Below are 24,879 nucleotides of genomic sequence, written 5' to 3' on the forward strand. Positions count from 1 at the left end.
CACTATAAAATTCAGCTCACGACGTGGCTGTCTTATGTTAGCGCGTGCATCTATATCAATCATTTGATCATTTTTGTCGCACCATGGTCATTTTCTACACACGAAGGCTAATTAGACCGGGACCTACAATTTATTGCCGATTCCGAACGGGGAAGCCTTTTTTATACTCATCGAGAGGTTGGTGTGCCAACTCCTCGGTGTGGAACTCCCTGCGGTAGGAATCTTTTCCGTGGTCATGTCGCCGTTTCTGTTGCACTCATGTGTCAGGAAAGTTTTCTGACGAGGACAAACCGGGTATTGAACTCGCGACACTTCTAAACATACTTTGGTACTTTAGGCGAGTATCTTATCGACCTGAGCTACCGCACTCCCATCTATATCAATAAAAATATTCGTTAAACGAATCCGTATTTGCTTGCCGAGCCAAAAAAAAAAAAAACACGAAAGAATCTTCGTTAGACGAAAAATTCATAAGCCCAGGTATCACTGTAATACAGTGACTGTATAAGCATTCCAAAAGTGTTTCATTCGTTACTGTCATGGGTTTAATAAGAAAGTGATTTTTATCTGATTTTCCAGAATAAATAGTGCTCAGCTTTCTAACCAAGAATCACTGTATCCTTTTTAAACGGGCCAGTTTGGGAGAACTTTACATGCTGCGGTCGTTAAAATGTACTATCATTAGACAAATAACCGGAATGCTGATAACAACTGAGTAAGAATGTGCCATTGAAATGAGATTTGAAGATCTTCTGTGAAGAGACTTAATGGCCAACCGTTGAGATATTTACTGTCCTAAAAAATGAACTAGGGAGCTACCAGACTTCTGTCTGAAATGTCCGTACAATGAAATCATGTTGTGTATGGAGGATCAGAGCGTATGCATGATCGCTGCAGCTCTGGTTACTGCTTCAATTATCATAGTGGTATTGAAATTGGACCGCTTCCGATTAGTCACATTTTACGCCATGTGTGAAGGGCCGTTTACACGCATCAAATAGTTTGGTAGCTAACTTAATTTTAAGTGCCCTCAAAAAACTGTCCCAGCGAAAGCAATAAAATAGTCAAAGCTCATTGGATAATACGAGGTCTCGCTCCTAGGCGGATGCGAACAGGACTTACTTAACCGTAAAAATAGAACCCGGTTTATCTACTGTTCACTTGCCAACTAAACCTGAACGTGAGCATACATTTCAAAGTACTTGACGACTTCAAATTCTGTTTTGAACTACAACGTTTTGAACCACACTGTGAGTGTAGTTTAAAACGCACTACACACGCGTGTAAACGGACCTCAAAGGATGTCTGCAGCTGTTTTTGGCGACTATATTTGAAGAACCAACACTCTGCAAGAACGGGGTGAGGAAATCAAACGTGATATCAGCCACCTTTTTTACCGCACACACTGACTTCGATCATATCGCCATTCGGCAACTTACTACTGATTATTGAGTTGGATCGGAAGTGTGCTATACTTCCGCCTTCGTCTTGAGCCAGCACCTCCTAGAGAAAGAAGGCCTTTGCACTGTTTGCCATAAACGTCATTCAGACTACCTAGCAAGTTTGCCACATTTTGAAACACAGCATCCTATTTCGTTTCTTATTATTTTGGCGTAGAATCTTCCTGATTGGCTCACAAATACCGCATATTGATTGGATGTGGGGCATAGAAATCGCCAATTCTGAGCCCGACCATTTCTTTTCCTCCCAATGATGATACTGGCACGAGCAAGGATTTTCTTTCCCTGAATATTCTGAGGGAAAATGGACTACTTACTGACGTCACAAGCAGAGTGCTGAGGCCTTCTATCTCTAGGAGGTTCTGCTTGAGCACGGAGGGAACTTCCGGACAGAGCATATTCAGAAGGCGCCATCTATCGGTGGTCGCATAAAAATCTGATAGGGGAAGAAACTGTTTTTTGCTAATTTTTGGGATCGGAACCTGCGGACCTGACAGTAGGTCATAATGGTTAACGAGCATCTTATCACTGCACTACTCGCGCCCAGTACTTTCAACCATGATATTATATCTATAATGACACTTTCAACTATAAACAGATTTCAAACCGACCTTGCAGATAATGTGCATCCATAAATAAGGATTTTCTTTTCTGGGACGTAACAGATATTCCACAATGGTAATGAGACATAATGTAGCTAGACATATCTGAAAAGGATTTGAAGACCATGCTAAAACGTCCAAGTCCCTCTGGTCCCTCAATTCAAAATTTGAGACCACTCGATTGTCCGGTTTACACTGCCATGCACTTCATTCATCGAATGGACTGCCGTCTGTTTGGTGGCGGGTACCTACGAAAATCCTCCGGCATCTTATCGCGTCACTTACAAACTGTCTGGCTTTTCGTCAGACTGCACATGACAGTTATTCTGAATGATAAAGATGTTTATGTGATTTTGACTGTGTATATTTATACTATAAAAAATACAATGATATATACATTAATCATGAAATTTAAATATTGTAAAACTCAAAAAAAAACAAAGAGCTTTGATGTATGCAGTAACAAGTGTTTTATAGAGACTTTATTTCTACTTTTTAAGGGTTAAAGTACACTGGGGTAAGTGGAATTCAATATCATTCCTTATATGAACTGTTCGCCAACTAAAAATAAAACTAATCTTGAAAATGGAACACTGCAGAAAATAAGTTTAAAACATTTACCCTGAAAAAGCATGATTCAAAAAACTTGCTACCATGTTTTCAAGAAGTTTCATTAACTTGTTGAATTCGCACTGATGAAAGAAGCGGGTTCCACTTACCTCAGTGTACCGTATAAAATTTGACAACTTCAATTATTTTTAATACATATAATGAGGAGCAAACATAAACTCATAAATACAATTTTCATAAAAAAAAATGTGTTTGAAATAATATAGCTAACACGAACTTTTTAATGAAATGAGCTAAAGCAAATCGCTTTTTATTATTAATTATTTATTTCAGGTTGGAAACGTTTTACAAGACATCCACTGCGAAAACAATTCCAACTGCATTCATTCCGATCAAAATGCGCAGTCATGAAAATTCTTTGGAACACAGCAAAAGATACTTTTTTGATGTCGAATCTCCGGTGGTTAACGGTTCTATACAAATAAGTGAAGAAAAAGTAATGCCAAATGAAACAAAATCCAACCATAGTATAGAAAATTTCATTAAGTCGCAACCGAAAATTATCAATACAGAAGAGCATAGTGAAAACAGTTCACAATCACTAACAACGATCATATCCTTTAATACAGAAACAGATGAATCCAGTTCATCGGAAACGTATAGAAACCTAAATTCTACAAGTAACACAAAGGCAATGGATGAACGGATTATAGCCGGTATTGGGTCAAATTCCAATGAAAATTCGACTGGTTTTTACATACCTACAGTGAGTGATAACGATAAAATAGCCACTGAATCGCTTCGAAATTCAACACCGATGGCGACTTTCACCCCTCAACTCGACTTGAATGAAATTCCTGAATATGATACACCATCTTTATTAATCACTGATAAAAAACTCAACTCGTCATTTGATAAAACTCTTGTTGAATCACCTATAATTCCTTTAGACAAATCTAAAGACTCCAATAGCATCAAACATTTGTTTTTAGATAAGAAACAAAAATTTCTGATAAACATTTCGAGCCAGGAGGCTGAGATTTCAACAATGTCATCCACTAAGAATTTAAAACTGAACAGCTCAGTGGAAAAAACTTCAACTGATGACTTGAAGATTGAAGAAATAAAGGGACCAGAAAGTGAGAAATCGGTAGTTCCTTCCACATTTCATCATTATTCAGTGCCTCAAAAATCTCTGACACAGAAAGGTCAAGAAGCGAATAGATATCCTACTGATATAACTTCTGTCCAATCTGGATCGGGAGACATTAAAAAATTTAAAATTACTTCTGCACGAAATCATAAAGAAATAGTTCATACTAAGAACAACGAATTTCCGAAACAGTTTGAAGCATGTTCGAATAGCGCACCCGTTTATAAGCGAATCAAGAACAATAACACTTACGAGACCAGGATATACCCAGCATTGTCCTGGCTGTCAGTTAATGTGATGACGAACAATCGCATTTTAGCTGAATTAGAAGCAACAGATAAGCTTCGAAAGTACTTCGGAGGTCAAAATGAAAAAGGTGAGTGCTATCCTCAAGTAGAATTATGAATAATATTCCTTATATACCAGGGGTCTTCAGCCCATGGCCCGCGGGACACACGTGGCCCTCGGAGCTGTTTATCATGGCGCGTCAACCATTTTCAGAAAATGGGTGAAAACATTGAAAGACGATTAATTCTAGAACTAATTAAAAGAATGATTTTGGAATTACTGTGTGAAGAAATAATTCTAAAATATTTTAATGAAACAAATAATTTCAGAATTATTGCATTAAATAGTTAAAAAATCATTCAAGATTATTTCAGATTAAAATTAATCATAATCAACTAAATTAATCAGTAATTAATCAAAAAAATCTTTTTCAAAATTCATGAAAATAGTGATTTCAGAACAGACAATTTTAATCTGGCCCTCGGTGTCTGAAAGGTTGAAGACCCCTGCCTTATACTGTACGTCAGGTGGCCCGCGGGTCAAATGTGGCCCTCCGAGCTTTTCGCTGCGGCCCACCGACCATTTTTAGAAAATAGCTACTTTACATAGAAAAATGATTAAATTCCAAAAATAATAATAATAATAAAAGATTAAAGAGATTTTTGGCCACTGAAATTTGTACCGCTGTGTTTTGTTAGACCTGTGAGATACTTACCAGATTCAATAATACAGTAAAACCTCTCCTTTGCGGTCACCGACGGGACAAAAAAAAATCGTCCGTAAAAGAGGGGGTGTCCGTTAATCAGGGGTTTGAAATACATACTTTTATTATATAAGGAGAAACTATTATTTGACTGCAAAAGAGGGGTGATCGCATCTGAGGGGCGTCCATTAAGAGGGGTTTTACTGTAATTCTTTGCATTTGATACATTAAAAGGAGCGTCGTAACGAATTCGGAGACCCTGACCGGTGTGATTTTTTATATACTACATATATTCAAGAGGCTAAATTTGGCATTCGAAAGGTGTACATAATTATAGAAATGCTGAAAAATATCTTAATGAAAGAAATAATTTTAGAATTGTTGAACATTTTTTTCATAATTGATGAATATTTATAATTGATTTTAAAAATACTTACAGAATTACTGATAGAAATAATTTCAGAATTGTTGAGAATTTCAGAATTGTCAAGAGTAGTTTCAGTATTGTCAAGAGTAGGTTCAGTATTGTCAAGAGTACTATCAGAGTTGTCAAGAGTAATTTCAAAACTGTCACAAGTAATTTCAGAATTGTCAAGAGTAATTTCAAAACTGTCACAAGTAATTTCAAAACTGTCAAGAGTAATTTCAAAATAGTCACAAGTAATTTCAGAATTGTCAAGAGTAATTTCAGTATTGTTAGGAGTAAGTTCAGCATTGTCAAGAGTACTATCAGAATTGTCAAGAGTAGTTTCAGAATTGTCAAGAGTAGTTTCAGAATTGTCAAGAGTAGTTTCAGAATTGTCAAAAGTTATTTCAGAAATGTCACGAGTAGTTTCCGAATTGTCAAAAGTTATTTCAGAAATGTCACGAGTAGTTTCAGAATTGTCAAGAGTGATAATTCATGAAAAAATTTAAGCATTTTCGAAAGCAATAATTTCATAATTAGTAAAAATTTAAAATTAATGAATAATTTCAGAATTATCGGGACAAACTTCAGATTTAATGAAGGAAATAAATTCAGAGTAAATAAAAGTTTTCAATAAATTTGAGCAACCCTATTTGATAACCGAAAATATACCACAGCATGACTTGGTGGCCCGCGGGCTCTGTAGAAAGTTTGATTTCGCCCACAATGTCTGGAAGGTTGAAGCCCCCTGCACAATATGTTCAACCAGTGACCCGCCACAACCTTAAACCTAATTTTTTTAACAACAAGTGACACATTTCCAGATCACGCAAGTGACCCGAGGTACGGTTCCAAAATATTTAAGTGACCCACGGTACATCTACAGATCAATTAATTGACTTACGGTGTAGTTCCATATCACTAAAGTGACCTGCAGTACAGTTCCATGTGACCAAAGTGACACGGCTTATTTACAGATCATTGAGTGACCCGCGATATAGGTCCAGAGCACTTACATGAATAGCGGGACAATTCCACATCACTATCGTTTCTCCTGGCATAGTTCCAGAGCACTTTAGCTCCCTTGGCAATTTTAGAGATCACTTAAGTGACGTGGGGCAGTTTCAGGACACCGAAGTGACTCGCGCACATTCCTACACCACTTAAGCGACCCGCGGCATATTTACTTAAGTGACGTGCGGCGCTGTTGCAGAGCACTTAAGCAGCCCGTGACACATTTCCAGATCGCTTGAGTGATCTGCGGAAAACTTACAGGTCACTTAAAAGCCATGCGACTTGTATTTAAATCTATGGAGTGTAGCCCGCATTCTCCTAAAGGTTAAGCACCCTTGCTGTACATGTAAAATAATTCCAGTCAAACCTGATGTCCCGATCCCAGAAAGATTAATTTAAAAAAAAAATCGAATTCCTAAATTGTGGGAAATGTAAAAACTTAAATAGCAATTTGTAAAATTTGCGTCTTTATCATATCAAAAGAAATTTACCCCGTAACATTTAAATGAAAACTCACCGAGATATTCCATCATTGTAATTCTTCATTTTTTGCCACTTTCAACGTGATAAAATGACTAAAGTCGGCATTGCACCATAAAAGTTTTGTAAAAGCTCTTTGATAAAACTGGGAAAATCCAATCAATAAGCGTGTCGGTAACATTCGAGCGAATGTAACCAATAAGCTTTACAGGTAGTTTTTTTTCAAATTTTGGGTGAAAAGATCTTTTATTAAACCTTTATAATGTAATCCTGGCCTAAGTCTCAAAAGAAATATGGAGAGAGTTGTAAAAAGTGGAAAAAATCAATAATTTCAACTATTGTTTTCTCGGCGAATTGTCATTTAAATTTTATCAGGTAATTTTATTTCTGTATGATCGAGAGAGTTGCAAATTTTGTCTGTTAACAATTCTTTAAGGATTTTTAAGCATTTCTCGATCGTGCATTCTAATATAAAAAGATGATAAGTACACTTGATCTTGGTAACAAAGTGACTTCTTGTGAATACAATATTCGTATTAACCCGTTTGTGTGCAAGTTGTTGGCGATAAATTTGAATGATTGCATTAGACATGTAGGCGATAAATATGGTAGCCTTGCTCACACGTTAAAAAAGAAGAAAGAATGAAAAAAATACCGATAAGACCAGGGATGAACAGTACAGACAGTGTATAATTAGATAAGAGAGTTACAGAGAGATAAGAGATGTGTACAGAACTTTGCTTTATCGCCCTCACCTATGTGTTCTCTTTCTCACTTCCATTACACTGTATATAATAGAAGGATTAGTTCTGAGAACATTATATGTGGGGGGGGGAATGCCGTGGAGAACGAGAAGGGGGAAAGCTGAGGAGAACAGAGAGGGAGAAAACACACATCTTTGTTTCATAGGGCTACGATAAAGCTTCGCGATAAGGAAAAAAAAAAGGTTGAAGCTGGATTGAGTTTATTCCACTCAATATAGGACGCAATATCACGTCCTTGATCGTAAAGGATTTGAAAATTATTTAAGGTATCCGACTACGTTTAAAATGTCATTTTGGAAGAAATTTTTTATATATTTTTTTCATGAAAACGTTTCTTGCGATTACAAAACAGGCCTTGTTTTGCTTACATGACGCTTAGAATCAAAGTTACGCTCAATTTACATTACCCTTTTGCAGTCCTATGTCGAGGTGGAATCGACATTGAATCGAAAAACCGATACCTCATTGTTACAACGAATCTTCACGATCACAGGAAAGCCCCTGTGAATTTGGCTTCTTAGCAGAACTCACATGCAAAAAACGCTGTAGCTGACATCCAGGAGACCTTCTTTAGCTACTTTTAAGAACGCTACTTTTAACATTTTACTTTAAAACAGGATTCCTAAATATCTATCGATTACAAAATTTTAATGTGATATTCTGCCATGAATTTTTAAGTTTATGAATCAAAATTTAAGATCTATCACATGTATTTGTCTAATTAGTCTTTTACACACACGATATGTTAAATTTTAAAAAATGCACACGTACATCAATAGATTTGGGTGTAAATTATTGACACATACCATACAATCCTTTAAACTTCGGTACCAAACCAGCATAATCACTAGCTAAACATTCATAGAATTTTTTCACTACTTCATTTTTATAATTTTTTGCAATCGCGTTTCGAATATTAAATGATTTTTTCCTAAAATTTGACATAAAATTGGCTTTTCATACAAAATGACATAGGCAGTCGAAAATTTATTGTCGTTTTCACGACATTTTGAGACACTTTCTATCAAAAAATTTTATTTAAATGTAGTCGGATACCGAAAGTATTGTATATACTTATTTTATTACTGTAATTTTATCTTTGTAAACGAATAAATTGGTTTTTTTGAAGGTGTTCGAATGAACTTGACCTGTCCTGTTCTAACACAGATCAAATTTAAGGGAATGCACGCTGCTCGAGAAAAAATAATTGAATACGCTGTATCCTTTTATTTTCCATCGAATAAAAGCGATTACATTCCTTCACCAGACGACAGTGAAGTAAGTGGAATTCTGACGAATATACCTTGTTTTTAATCTATTGCATCCGCAACTGATAATGTGTCTGTGTAATTTGTATTTGGACACACCGTCAGACGTTGCAAACTATCTCAATAATTCAAGCGCTCGTGAATGGCCGTAACTCAAAAGAAAATAATTCCTCACTTATGATTTATAATTAATTGAATAAAACCTTTGTCCTGTTTCAAAGGGCTTATTTTAAGCTTCTTGATAGACACGAATTGAACCGAGAGCTGCAGTTTAAGTATACGGTTCAATACAAAGTACAAACCATACCGCAGCTGGACTGGAGAACTCAGGGCTATATAATAAGGGCTGTTTCATCAATTTGAAGTCGCGCTTTCCGCCTAGGCTCAGTGGTCGTAGTCTCGAAGATACTGCATGACGTCACTTCTCAAACACTTTCTTTAGCAGATGACATCAGCACACGAAACGTGCTGGATTGACGTGGCTTTTTTTAATAGTTTATTTGCTTATTTTACTGTTTTGAGTGAGTGATCTCTTGTTTATGGTGTTGTTTTAGGATCACAGGTATAAGCGTGTGGTATTTTTAAATCTTTTTGTAATCTATACGTTAAGAAATGGATTAAATCTAAGATATAATTTGTTAGTTGTAATGTCTTCTGATATTAGCGTTCAAAATAATAATAATTATGTAAATTCAAAAATTTTATATTAAGATCTTTTTTAAATTAGATTCTCATGTTATTAAGTTGCAGTTGTATTGGTAATAGCGGACTCCAAGGCTTCTAAAAGCTACTCGTAATTCAAATGAGAACAAAAAGATAAACAAAAATTATTATAAAGTTCGAAAGATAATTGAAATTATCTGTCTCCATTTGGCTTTCAATCAACCCAATAAAAAAAGATAACTAACCTAGATGATTCAACTGAAATGGATCCGAGAAAAATATTTTCAGTGGAAGTTACCTCATATATAAGCAAAAATGCGAAACTTCTTATTTTAAATGGTTGGTGAAGCAAGCAAATAAATATAAAATTACTAATAACAATAATCAAAAAGATAATTCTGGAAAGAATTCAGTAAAATGTGCAGTACAGCGACTGCAAACTATCGGAATTAACAGGGTAGCAAAGCGGGCTCACTCGGGTCTGTTTGCGCATGACGTCATCCTGTACCGACTCTGGCGCGTTATGAAACAGCCCTTGTTATATAGCCCTGTGATTCGAACAACACATTCACACATCTAGAATTTTGAGCAATTACCACATTTCTGTCACGTGGTATTGAAAAATGTAGACTACATACTGATACGGTGTATTTTGATCTTTCAGATACTAGTCGATATTGACGAGGAACGTACGGTATTTGTGCAACCATTTCGAGCTCGCGTTTGGGAAATAACAGATCTATTTCTACAGACAGAAGTCAAGAAAATGTTTTCTGCTCTCAGAAATAAAGGGGAGGCTTTTCTCAGCGATTATTTCTACCTGGCTTCATACACAAAGGAGTAAGTAACGTTACAACACATTTTCAATCTCTTTTATTACTCGATACTTTTACATACACAGTGTCAAAAAAATTTTAAGGCTGGTGCTAAATCTCAGCTTACAGCGACATCATAAGTGTTCAGGCATGCGTGATAAATTTCGACCGTCTGAGGGAGCATTGCAAAAAGTTCTGCCCATTTGTAAAACTAACTCAAACGATTTGGACGTTCATTAGAGAACTGAAATTTTTTCATGTTGAACTATTAAGATGGTACAAAGAGCTGTTGTGTAAATAGAACGCAAAACTTGGTAAAAGTGCCTCAGAAACGTATCAATTCAATCAAGTGTACGGTGAATTCTGTTTAAGTAGATCAAATGTTTTCCTGTTTCACAAACGTTTTATGGACGAAAGGGATACGCTAGAAGGTGATAAGCATACCGGATGACCAAGTTTCTCTAGGGCACCTGAGATTATTAAAAAAGTGTTTGATTTCGTGACAAAAAATAGCTGTGTGTCACTGAGAATGATGGAAGATACTTACATAACAAAAATTCAAGCGTCCGCCATTTTTATTTCGAAATATTAAAGACATAACACGAAACAAGCACAACTGATACCAGAAATACGTTAGGGGCTCGTGCATATAACATGCACTGACACAACACGTTCCGACATGTATCGATTCATTCGAAATTCCGCAGAGGAATGTGTGCGATCAAGTATTACTGCGTGTGGTAGCAGCAGTGCATGTACGGTTAGGAAGTAGTAATAGTAAACACGGGAACCTGATGCCACATTTTTATGAAAGATAACGCAACGGGGTGGGTGAACAGAAGCTCGTGTTGTCGAGCATTACGTTCAGTCTGAAACACTGACTCATATGAAACAGCTACCATTTTCTTTTGACTTGAGCACTATAGAGCAACGTTTCTCAACCTATTGTCCACGACGATGGCTTTATTCATTATTCAACCGTTGTGACTGATATTAGTAATATTCATATGGGTTAAAATGAAATTATATTTCTACACTTATGTTCACCATACATCGATGGAAATGCAGGAAATTACGATCTTAAATACGGGATGTCACTAAATTTTGCCAAAAAGTGCTGCAGGGTGGGGGAAATGAAGGACTACTACACACACAAATCATTGTAAACAAAAATGTATTTCACGTAAAAAATTATCAAATGATGTAATGACCATTTTTCATTGAGAAAAATTAAATTCGGCAAATTGTGGAATCTTAATCCATAAAATACGGGACATCGTCAATTGTCATCAAAAACATTGTCAGAAGCAGGCACAATCGCCTATCGTAATTAAAATATTTAAAAAATTGAGGACGAAACGTTAATAATGAAAAATATGTGAGATCAATATTTATAATTTTTGCCATAATTATCATAATATAATTTATATTATTCCAAACCACAGAAACTGCTCATCGAATGACGTGTTAATATCATACATTTGAACACTCAAATAGACTAATTACAGTATTTGTAGAATTTCCACGCCACGTATACCTGATGAAGAAAAGTTAATTTATAAGAACTAATTATTATTATTAATTAAATAAGACTAATTTTTATACATTTTTTTTAGCCCAGCAGCTGTGAATTATGCAGAGTATGAGTTATGGGCATACGCAACGCGCTCAAAAGTTCATCAAGAAATTGGGAGTGTCCAATACCAAGCTACCAGTGAGCCTCTGAATGAAGTCACTCGAAGAACAAGATCAAGGGTTTGTAAAGGTATTGTTACACATAAATTATTTTATGATGTTTAGCGACTACTGTAGGGATGAAATTCTAAAAGGCATAAAAGTACCAAGTTGCATGATGAAGCACTAGCAACACACACATACACACACATTTGCAAAAAAAAGCATACACAGTATTTATGCATGGTCGCTCATTTTGGTTCGAACAACCCACGCTTCACTTACGGGTTGAATGGTATCACTATCCCGGATGTAACTAGGGTCACGATTTGGGAATGCTCATTGACGAGTGGCTTAGGTTTTCTGAACATTGTTCAGCGTGGTCAGAAAACCAAATAGAATGCTCGGTTCCATCCTTAAAAAAAAAATGTCTCTTCGCATTCTCCTAAAGTCATCCTTCCACTTTTCCAAGGCTTAATTCGTCCTACACTGGAGTAAGCCGAATGGTTCTGGAGACCATATCTACAGAGAGACATTGGTTGGGAGGGTGCAGAGAAGAACTACTCGTGCTCTTGTTGGCACACAAAGCTTGAGCTATGAAGAAAAACGCGATTTCTTGAATATGTTTAGATTGAGAGAACGCAGGTGTTGGTGGGGGGATACGATTGAAGTGTTCAAAATTTTCAACGGGATGGATAAGATGGACTATGAGTTATTTATATATACACCGTCAATCAACTGCTTCGACAAGGGGGCACCAGTATCGTTTAGTAAGGAACAATTCCAGGTTGTGATGTCGCAGGGAATTTTTCTCTAATACGGTTGTCAATAAATGGAATAGCTTACCTCCAGGGGTTGTGAATTCAAACACAATTGATACGTTTAAAAAGATGTACGATATAGACATAGTGGTATTAACCGAGAAGCTATCCATTCTTAGATGATATAACCATAATTTTTATGGGCAGTATAATTGTATTTTATCATAATTTTTGGGTTTTTTATTGTTCTTATTGGGTTGCTGTATTTTTATATAGTTTGTATATGTATACGACATCCATTTTTTTAAGGGAATCTTTTTTTATCCACCTCTTTGGGCATTTTTCTGTTGTGGCCTTTGTATGTGTATTTAAATGCGCGGTGATCGCCACCGCAATTGGCACACTTGAATGGTGAATAAGTACAATAGTCCTACTCATGACATTTAGTGCAGGTGGACTTACTACGGAACACTGTTCGTGAGTGACAGAATATTTGGCAGTTAAACTATTTGAACAGGGCTAGATAGGTATGGCCGGATTTTAAGTTCATAGTATCGCAGATCTTCATATCTTTCGGTAATTTTGGTAGCGAAAAAAGTGAGGATAATACTACGTGTACGAGTTGGATATAGCCGTTTTTGCGGCTCATGATGTGCTTGGCAGATGTTACGCCTTGAGACGCCAGCCCTTTGGTGAGTTCATCTTCAGCCAAGTTAATCATGTTAATCATAGGAAGGCCCAGTCCCTCTATCCTGAGTGATCATTTGACCCCTAGCCGCCGGATGAACATCGGCGACCAGCTAATTGAGTTGGACGAGGCCAAATTCAAGCCTCCCATTTCAGCCGAATCCGAGGCCTAAGATAGTGCATCAAGCTAACCAGGATTCTCATCTCCTCTTACGGGTCCCCACTCATGGCAAACACGCGGGTAGACAGTTTCCCAGATAGGGCTTACACTGCATACTTGGCGTATGCAAATTACCGTGCTGTGACGTGTACATCTGGCGCTGCAGTACATATAAACCGGAATCAACCTGGAAATAGCTGCTCTTTACCACTCCGTCACTAGCCATCACATCCACGTGGGTCGTGCTGATGATCTAAATTCTTTAATTTTTATGTCAATTATTAACCCTTTCAAGTTCGTATATTCAATATTGGAGTCATTCACCACACCACTAGAGATGGTGACCCGGGAAAATTTTTTCATTCTGATAGGTTGTTGCACGTCTTCATCGCCGTTCCTTTGCTGAATTAGTTTTCCGATGCGTTCGCTCGTTCTTGTGAATCGCCAAAGTTTAATCGCGCCAAAAATTGGTTGTGTTCTGTCACATTAATCGTGTCGTCAATAACCGTGTGCTTCCGCCCGCCGTGCTGCACTCGATTGAGACGATCGTAAGTGCCTGTGTGCATTTTCATTTTGCTACTATTACTGCATAGTTATACCCTCTAAAATATTTTTTGTTAATGCATTAAAATTATACACGATTTTATTTGAATTTTTAGACTGTATACATACAACATATTTGAATATATTAGCGTTTTAATTTATACATAGCATAAATATTTGTTTCTTGCATTGTGATGGCAAAAGGAAATGACGAGACTTCCGAATTGGCAAAACTGGCTTTTAGACCACCGCCCTTTTGGCGTGTGAATCCAAGCCTGTATTTTTACCGGTTGGAATCTTCGTTCGAAGTTTCTGGTATAACCAGAAACTCGACTAAATTTCATTGTCTTGTCTCCACTCTTGAGTCAGAATTTCTTGACGTGGTTACCGATTTGTTGCAAAACCCACCTGTCGAACACATGTACGACAGTCTAAAAAAAAAAATCGTCGCCCAGTTTACCGATTCTGAAACTCGTCGTTTGCGTAATTTGCTTCAAGAATTAGATCCCTTGGTGATAAAAAAACCTTCTATATTATTAATCGAAATGCAAAATCTTGCTGGAAAAAACTTCAGCGACGAAGTTTTAAAAAATTTGTGGTTGCAAAGAATACCCCACAATACGCAACAGATTTTGTCTATAAGTGATCGAGATTTATCTAAATTAGCTATTATGGCTTATAGAATAGATGAGGTATCCCCAGTCACGTGTGCTAGTGTCTCGTCCAATTCGGATATTGCGGCCCTAATCGCCAGGATTGAAGTCCTTGAAAATAAGTTATCAAGATTACAACGCTCTCGATCAGGAGAGCGTTATAGAAATCGGTCATTTTCAGGAAAACGATTGTGTTGGTATCATTTGAATTTTGGCGTAAAAGCTAAATGTACTGGCTTGTGCCAGTTTAACGATCTCCAAAATTCGGATAAACAAAACTCGGAAAACTGAGTGCCTCATCGTTAGCGCCGACGCACGATGTTAGCCCCGAACAAAATCGCCTTTTTGTTCGTGATCGCATTACAGGAACTAGTTTTCTTGTTGATACTTGTGCTGTAATATCAGTTTTGCCCTATTTTGGTCTTAAAATGCCAGCTCGTGATTTTGCCCTTTTTGCCGCAAATAGCAGCAAAATTTCGACGTTTGGGACAAAAATAATGACCGTTGATATTGGCTTGCGACGTAAATTTTCTTGGCCTTTTGTTTTGGCTTCCGTAAATCGAGCAATTTTAGGCGCAGATTTTCTAAAACATTTCAAAATTCTTGTTGATTTAAATAAGATCCGTTTAATTGACAGCACTACGACATGTAGCGTGGCTGGGGGGATTTCATTTTGTTCTACAATTGGAATAACAACAGTGTCTAATTATGTTGATTTTCATGGACTTTTGTCAATTTACCGATATCATTCGACCATCACCTAAGTATGGAACTGTTTCTCATGATGTAGTTCATCATATTCAAACTTACGGTCCTCCTACTTATTGTAAACCAAGACGTCTCTCACCTGAGAAATTAAAAATCGCTCAAAAACAATTTGACCTAGTTATTGCAGAAGGCATATGTCGCCCTTCTAAGAGCCCGTGGGCTAGTCCATTACACATGGTTCCCAAACGCTCTGGTGATTGGCGGCCATGTGGGGATTATCGCAGGTTGAATAGTGTCACGTTGCCCGATCGTTACACACATTCAGGACTTCACGTATGATCTTCACGGTAAAAAATTTTTTTCTACCATCGATCTGGTCAGGCCTTACAATCAAATTCCTATTCATCCTGACGATGTACCAAAAACTGCAATCATTCCGCCATTTGGTCTTTTTGAATTTACAACTATGACATTTGACTGCTGGTCAAACGTTTCAAAGATTTATTCATCAGGTTTTGAGAGGTCTTGATTTTTGCCATAGTTATATCGATGATATTTTAGTTTCTTCTAAAGATGAGGATGAACATATTGAACACCTAAAAATACTATTTCAGCGTTTATCTGATTATGATGTTGTCATAAATGCTAACAAGTGTGTTTTCGGAAAATCGGAAGTCCAGTTTCTTGGATATTTGGTATCTTCCTAAGCCTTGCACTATTTTAGAGCTAAGACGTTTTTTGGCAACTGTCAATTTTTATCGCAGATTCATTCCGAATGCTGCTTCATCTCAAGCTCTTTTGAATAATTATTTAAAAGGTATAAAAAAAGGTGACAAAATTCTAATACACTGGACAACCAAAACTTCCGAAGCTTTTGAAATATGTAAAACTGAAATTGCACGGGCAGTACTGTTGGCTCACCCTTTACCTTCAGCTCCGTTAACACTTAACGTTGACGCTTCCTCTATTGCATTGGGTGGTGCTTTGCACCAATTTGTCGAAAATTCTTGGCAACCCCTTGGTTTCTTTTCACGGAAATTCACACCAACACCAACAGAGTGTCGTTATAGCGCTTATGACAGGGAACTCCTTGCTGCCTATGCTTCAGTTCGATATTTTCAGTACATGCTTGAAGGCCGGTCATTCACAATTCTGACTGACCATCGTCCTCTTACTCATGCATTCCGTCAGAAGCTGGAGAAATGTTCTCAAAGACAATCCCATCAGCTTGACTTCATCAGCCAATTTACGACTGATATACGTCATGTTTCAGGACTGAAAAATATAGTTGCTGATGCACTGTCCTAATTCTATCGATTATTTTCAATTGGCCGTAGCTCAGCGGGATGACCAAGAGTTATCTCACTTGATTTCGTCTAATACTCCTGGACTTTCGCTGCAGAAATTGTGTCTTCCCGATTCGAAAGTTTCTGTATCCTGTGATGTATCCACAGGAAGAATACGACCATATATACCACCTGCATTTCGCAAGAATGTGTTCCTGCTAATACATGGATTATCCCATCCAGGAATTCGGTCAACAGTGCGTCTGATCAAGGACAGATTTATCTGGCCTTCCCTTGCTCGAGATTGTGCTCAGTGGTGTAAAAGTTGTCTTTCCTGTCAAAAGTCTAAGATACACCGTCATTCGTCCAGTGCATTAAGTGATTTTTCAGTACCCAGTGCGCGTTTTTCCCATGTGCATGCGGATCTTGTTGGTCCGTTACCTTCCTCACAGGGATACCGATACTGCTTGACTCTGATCGACAGATTCTCTCGATGGCCTGAGGCTATTCCGTTGCCTGACATCGAAGCGTCGACAGTGGCAAAAGCATTCATATCTGGATGGATATCCAGGTTCGGTGTGCCGTCTCGCATAACCACCGATCAAGGTGCGCAGTTTGAAAGTCGTCTCTTTCGATCCCTCACCCATTTCCTTGGTGTTGAGCGGCGGATTCATACTACAGCATACCACCCTCAGTCAAATGGGATGGTCGAGCGGTATCACCGACAACTAAAGTCTGCAATACGATGTCATCGCTCGTCTTGGACACAGTGCTTGCCATTTGTCCTCCTAGGCATTCGAGCTGCCGTAAAAGAGGATATCGGACTCAGTTCAGCGGAGATGCTGTACGGAACAACTTTGAAGCTGCCCGGCGAGTTCTTCGATCCTTCACCACCCACCTGCAGTTCCGGAGCCGCATTCACAGAGAACCTGAGGGAGTTCATGAGTAAACTCCGTCCTGCTCCTGTGGCTCGTCATGGTTCCCATACAGTGTTCGTGCACAAGGATCTTGATACCTGCAGTCACGTCTTTCTGAGACGTGACTCTGTTCGACCGCCGCTACAGTGTCCTTATGATGGTCCATATGCTGTCCTGAAACGACATCCAAAATTCTTCACGATACTCATTGGCACTCGGAAGTCTACAGTATCGCTGCACCGGCTGAAGCCTGCATATTTGGAGCACTCGTCCGAAGATCCAGAACTATCTAAATCAAATGTTCAGCACGAACCGTCCGGAATGACTTTACGTTCTGGCAAAAAGGTGACATTCAAAGTCTAGGACTACAGTTTCTCGTCCACCGGTGGGGTTATCATGTGGCGTATGCACATGACCGTGCTGTGACGTGTACATCTGGCGCTGCAGTCCATATACATATAAACCAGAATCAACCTGGAAATAGCTGCTCTTTACCACTCCGTCACTAGCCATCACATCTACGCGGGTCGTGCTGATGATCTAAATTCTTTAATTTTTATACCAATTTGAAAATAGTTTATTAAGAAAAAAAAAAAGGAGAAAAAAAACCATAATATATATAAATACAGTATTCTACTCAAGGGATCGCTTGATCCGTCCAGAGTATACAAACATAAATTTTTCTGTGGTGGCAAACACTTTCATATAGTAACAAGTACTAAACAAAATACAGATAGACAAATATTTCAAAGGCCTGGGTGGCACAACACTGTATACTAGGGGCCGAGAAGTACCTTCCTATTGTAGTAAAATATTAATATAATTAATAATTAGTTTATTTGAAAGCTCTTAATTCATTTTCATATTTTATTTCATTTGGCAGGTTATTAAAATATAATGGAGCTAAATATACACTGCTCAAAACAATTAGGGGAGGAAGAGAAGAAAACCGTGCGAGACAGTCACGTATTGGCATACAATGGATAGTACACGCGTATCAGTGCGCAATACAGAAAAAAGACGTAAAAAAATTTGGAATTAAGCTTTAATTCTTTGAAAATATGGAAAAAACATGAAAAGATGATTTAGGGCAACAATTTGGTTACATGTAAACGATAAAAAAAAGTACTGTTTAGACATGATGCATGAGTTTTAATAGGGCGTGTGGACTGCTGCACACCTGTTTGCCATGGATGCGATGAGGTTATCGATCAGACTTTGGGGAATACTGTTCCACTCCTCAAGAAGTGCCATCTGCAAGTCTCGGACAGTAACAGGCGGCCTTGGTCGCGCAGCAATGCGTCGTCCAAACATGCTCGATTGGATTCAGGTCAGGAGAGCACGCTGGCCATTCCATACGCTGTATTGTTTCAGCTTCAAGCATGTTCTCCACCAGACGAGCTCTATGCGGTCGGGCATTATCATCCTGGAAAACAAAGGAATCTCCAATGGCTCCAGCGTAAGGGATGACATGAGGTCGCAGTATCTCGTCTGCATACCTTCGGGCCGTCAAAGTGCCATTCCGAATGATATGCAGGTCCGTACGTCCGCCTATGCTGATTCCACCCCATACCATCCAACCAGCTCGTCTGTATTGTGACCTTTCATGAACGAATGCGGGGTTATTTCGAGTGCCCCTGTCCCTCCATACCAGAACACGTAGGGTGTCACACTCCAGACTGAATCGGGACTCGTCTGTAAACAGCACTTGGCTCCAATCATGTTGCTCCCAATCTCGATGTTCAGCAGCCGATCATCTTCGGGCCGCACAGTGGCGTCGGGTCAACGGAATGCAGACCATTGGCCTACGTGCATAGAGCCCTCCCTCATGAAGCCGATTACGTACTGTTTGGCTGGACACCCTTCGTCCTGTTGCCAAGAGCAACCGTCTTTGCAGCTGCGTAGCATTCTCTGTTCTGTTTCGACGGGCTGTTAACCGTATATACCGGTCATCAGTTGCTGTAGTGGCGCGTGGCCGACCTTGCCCTGGTTGACGTCTAACATTTCCTGTTTCTTGGAATCGATTCCACAGCCTTGCAACAACACTTCTAGCGACTCCAACAGCGTCCGCGACACTACGTTGTGTTTGCCCGGATTCCAGTCTGCCTATAACACGCCATGCCATGGATTCCTGTAAATCACGTTGTTGAGACATCCTCAAGTCACCTTGTCTCAAAAATAAATACTGCGCAATCGAATTTCACAGTTACGGCAGTAAAACAGACGTTTCTGCAACATCCCGATTTCTGCCCTTATCTTCTTTTTCTGGTTTTTGACGTCATGAACTTTGATTTGCATGTGAAGTTTTCTTCTTCCGTTTCCTGCTAGGCTTTAAATTATGAATAATTCATTTTATGTTACTTATCGGTATACATCTTTGCGTAATTTTGTTAAAACCATGTGCTCCCCTAATTGTTTTGAGCAGTGTAGATTGTGAGCCATAAATGAAACTGATTGATTTGACTCTAACACAAATTTATATTTATAAATGTTCTTCTAAAAACTCAAATTTGGTACTTTGGTAAATTTGAAAACATTGAAAGAATCATTTAACATCAGTTAGTAGTAAGGAGAAAAGAGATGACGATATTTCCCACATCAGATCTTTTTATTGGTTAAGACGAACCTAATCAGAATATTATAAAATAATTACACTATATTTGGTGTTTCCTGTATTTGTATAAAATAATAATTAAAGAAAAATTGGAACAAATGTTTTCTATGTGAAATTCAAACGATGAATAGATTTGATAGGAAAAATTTTTTTTGCAGAAAAAACTAATTTTTGATGCATTACATCTGACTGAGAACGCAACCAAATAAACAATGAATATGTTTATGAAGAAGGGAAGGGAATTCAATGCCCAGTCTAAAGTTTAGTGAACAAATTGCCCGTGTTTTGCCGTGTTACTTATGGCGTGTACGAATGTGCGAGTTTTGCGGGGCTCTCTCATTTTTACTTGTGCGGTTTATACATCGCCTCACTGCAGCTGACGATTATGTTGGCCCTTGAACTGAAAGAAGATGGCCACCCCTGCTTTAGGGTAACCCCTTTTTCCAGACACTTTATTGGCAACCCTGAGAATCGTGAAACTGCTTTTTTTTATTTATCTCAGCATTTTTTTTCGTTTTTCTCCCTCCCGCTGGTTTGGACGGGTAAAAGAAATAGTGCAAGCTGGTTATACACTTTATACAATATGTACATCCTTCCGGCGAGTGTAAACCACGTCCACTTTCGAAATCGGAAACACGCGTGCACTATGTCCGTACCCGTCCGTAAACGTCAGTAAAACAGACGTTTCTGCAACATCCCGATTTCTGCCCTTATCTCCTTTTTCTGGTTTTTGACGTCATGAACTTTGATTTGCATGTGAAGTTTTCTTCTTCCGTTTCCTGCTAGGCTTTAAATTATGGATGATTCATTTTATGTTACTTATCGGTATACATCTTTGCGTAATTTTGTTAAAACCATGTGCTCCCCCTAATTGTTTTGAGCAGTGTATGAATTGCTTTTGGGTTAATGCTTGTTTAGGTTGCATAATATAATATTGGAAACGTCGACGGAGACGTGTGTTTGTTGGGCATTGCTTGATTTCAAACCAAGTAGGATTTTTATAAATAAACATTAGACTTCGGTATATATACAATTTTTCAATATTAAATCTATAGTCTGATTTATAATTATAGGCAGATGGTGTAGGGTTACGAGAGGAAATAATATTTATAGTTTTTTTCAGAGCACTTATTAAAACATTTAAATTGGACTCATAATCACCTCCCCAAACACATATAGCATGCTGAATAAGTGAGTAGAACCAAGCAAAATAAAGTGGATATAATATTTTTGAAGCAATATAAACGAACATTCATGTATTTTATTTTGTTACTAAGTGCAGTTGCATGAGAGTTCCATTTCAAATTTTTGTTTATAGTGACTCCTAAATATTTATACTCTTCAGTTTCCGAGACAATCGGACAAAAACATTGGTCATCAGAACATCCCAACTCATGGCATCGAATTATAAGTGTTTCAATATTTCTATTATATATAATTGAAAATTTATGTATTTAGTTTTGTTGAGATTCAAGGTTAACTTATTATGCCTCAACTAAGAGATAATTTTTGTTAAATCCTCTTCAGTATCAGATTTCAGCATGGTATACGTTTGTTCTGACAAAACAATAGCTGTGTCATCGGCATAGCTAATCAAATCCGCATGTAGATCCAGGTTATTGATATCATTAACAAAGATTAGAAATAAAATTAGTCCAAGAACAGAACCCTGTGGGACGCCAGTTTTAATAATCCTGTACGTTCCTATTGTATAATTTATTTTAACTGCTTGCATTCTATTTGACAGATAAGTTTGAAACCAGTGATAAGTGTTGCCTCTCAGACCTGAACAATATAACTTATGCATAAGAATTGGATGATCGACACTATCGAAGGCTTTTTTTAAATCTAAGAACATAGCAAGGGTTCTTTTGCTGTCATTAACACTTTCATATACTTTTTCTGAAAATTTCAAAATTGCCATCTCGGTATTCTTATTTTCAAGAAAACCGAATTGATTTCTCGAAAAAAAATTTAATTGATTTAGAAAATTTATAATTTTGTGTTTCATTATCTTTTCTAAAATTTTCGAAAAAACAGGCAAAATAGAGATCGGACGATAGTTTTTGAAATCATTGACATTACCTGATTTATGAATGGGTATAACAAGAGCACATTTTAATTTATCAATAAAAACTCCATTGAGAATTGAAGAGTTTATAATGTGGGTTATAAACTTTAAATGGTATTTACTGACAATTTTTAGCATTTTTGGGGTGATTCCATCATAACCAACCACTTTGTTATTCTCAAGTTTGTTTATTAAATTCTTTACATTCCTTTCCTCTATCTCAGTAACAACTATAGAATTATACTGGTTTGGTACTAGAAGCTCTATTTCATCTATTAACTCAGAATCCTCAGTTATTGCAGAATTAATAAAAAATTCATTCATTTCATTCACTGTTTTAGAATTAGTATTTACTGGAAGTACTATTTTATTTATTTTTCGATTTATGATATCGCTAGCTATAATACCCGGCGCTGCCCGGGTTTTCTTCAATGAGGCTTTTTTTAGATCACGTGATATCTCCCTTTCTTTTTCTTGAGGGACATACAAACCGTGTGCAGACTTCGCGATTCATGAAATAGTTAAATCTAGATTTACAGAAACGTAGAAATGAATATATATTTTTCCTTTTTTATGGGGCGCTAGGTATTTCGATAAACCTCCACCCCCTGAACTTCAAGTTACCCATCTGCCTGCTTCAGCTTTCAAAAAAAAGCTTAATTAAAGCTGTGGAGTTTTTTCGATCCACTTTTTACGGGCTCATAACTTATTTTAAAATATCCTAACCCACATGAATTCATGCAAATAAATATCAAAAGACAATACGGAGACATTAATTTTCATGCTTGAGAAGGTATAAAAAGTTGAAATCAATGTCATTGCATGCATATCCAACTCGAAAGTAGGTCCGGCTAATTACTTCATATTTAATTTCCTGGGCTTCGTATATCTCTAAGTCAGTGGTTCTGAACCTTTTCTGACTCGCGGAGCCCTTTTCAGTGAATAATTTCTCTGGCAGAGCCCTGCTTAACTCGAGGAGCCCTTTTTAGTATATCATTTATATGGCGGTACCCTTTAGGCCTTTTTTTTTGTTTGTTTATCAAATTTATTGATTTATTTTATTATTCTCGAGTGGCCGCGGAACCCCTGGGAAGTGCACACGGAGCCCCAAGGCTTCCCAGGGCACCGGCTTCCCGGAGCACCGGTTGAGAACCACCGCTCTAAGTGAACTGAATAATTCAAAAATCGAGGATTCAGTACAATTTTTAAAATTATTGATGGGGCGGAAAACCCCACCAAATTTCCGCTTTTCTACAGTAAAATCGACAATTTTAACACTGATTTCTATGGGAATCATCCTTTGCCTGACCCTCAAACTGATGCTGATGATGATTATGACGTCTATTCAAAAAGCCTCATTACTGGGAGGATTGAAAAAGTGGCAAATCATTATAAAGGCATAAACTATTATACATATACTAACAGGATTAAAGAAGTGACAAACCGTTGTAAAGGCATATACACGTCTTAAACGCATTGCTAGGGAACCACGGTAACCAAAGTAAACGTTCGGAAAGTGATTGTTTTGGCCCGAAAACCATTGTTGCCTGACAGTTTTTTTGCCCATTTGGGGCACTTGCCCTGCTCTGACGAAATTTTAAAGTAGCCTATCGTTCAAGTCGGGTCCCATTTGGTATATATGCAAAATTTGGCGACGATCGATTTAAAATTGTAGATTTGTATAGAGAACATACACACACAGAAAATCAATTTTATATATATAGAAGATTAGTAACTTTCCATTGTTTCTTGACGTTGTTACCACATTTTATAAATTTATTATGGTAAAAAGCATCCTTTGCAGCTTTTAGCTTCTTTTTTAACTGTTTGTTATAGTTTTTGTAATTATGTCCTAATACTTAATTGTTTAATTGTGGAATGTTTAATTATTAATAGTTTAATAAATAGTTGTTAACCCTTTTCAAGTTCGTATATTCAATATTGGAGTTATTCACCGCACCACTAGAGCCTCATCTGGGAGGACCCTTCCCACAAGTGAGGTCCACAATGAGGGGTTTTACACAAAAGGCACGTGAACAGGGCGGAACGAGACGCAAGACAATAACTGCAAGATGTGTGGAAATAAGCATGCATTTTTCTGCGAGAGTGCATGTTAAGGACATGAAACACAGATATTTACGTAAACAATAACTTTTGGTAGATTTGGCGTTACCCAGGGTGCACATGAGGAGGGCTATCACATTTCATCCCAACGAAAAATGGTGATGATTTTAGTTTCAAATTGAGTTCGACGGAAGTTTTAAAATACAAGACCACTTTACTCATAGTTAGAAAAAATAAAGGCAGATGGCAGCACTACATATAACAAGCATTACACAGTAATAAACTTCCCGTTGGGTTCATGATACGTACACGCACGCACATTCCAACATGCACCAGTTCGTTAGAAATTCCGCAGAGGAGTGTGGACGAGGTGCATGTGTGGTTTGGTAGTAGTAGTAGAGAACAAGACAAAAATTCATTGTATCCACTGTCAACACCATCTATAGTAGAAGGCCTCCACGCGAATCTAGTGACATCACTGAAGGGCATCTCACCTATAGCCATTGGATATAGCATGCACCATCTTTACTCTTTTTTTTGTAGTATATGAAATGG

At 37.7% G+C, this 24,879-nt stretch overlaps 1 protein-coding gene across 1 annotated transcript in view; it reads left to right on the forward strand.

Annotated features, from left to right (window-relative positions):
• Positions 1-24,879, forward strand: part of LOC149074622 (uncharacterized) — a 48,246-nt gene that overhangs the window by 21,624 nt on the left and 1,743 nt on the right. Inside the window, exons 2-5 of the mRNA XM_089246994.1 lie at positions 2,966-4,161; positions 8,570-8,718; positions 10,036-10,211; positions 11,803-11,951. Coding sequence (XP_089103120.1) covers positions 2,966-4,161; positions 8,570-8,718; positions 10,036-10,211; positions 11,803-11,951 — 1,670 coding nt within the window. The remainder of the gene's footprint in view (positions 1-2,965; positions 4,162-8,569; positions 8,719-10,035; positions 10,212-11,802; positions 11,952-24,879) is intronic.

Source organism: Pholcus phalangioides, unplaced genomic scaffold (assembly GCF_987345545.1).
Source record: "Pholcus phalangioides strain wild (caught in Gottingen) unplaced genomic scaffold, Ppha-v1.0 ptg000017l_1, whole genome shotgun sequence".
Lineage (NCBI taxonomy): Eukaryota > Metazoa > Arthropoda > Arachnida > Araneae > Pholcidae > Pholcus > Pholcus phalangioides.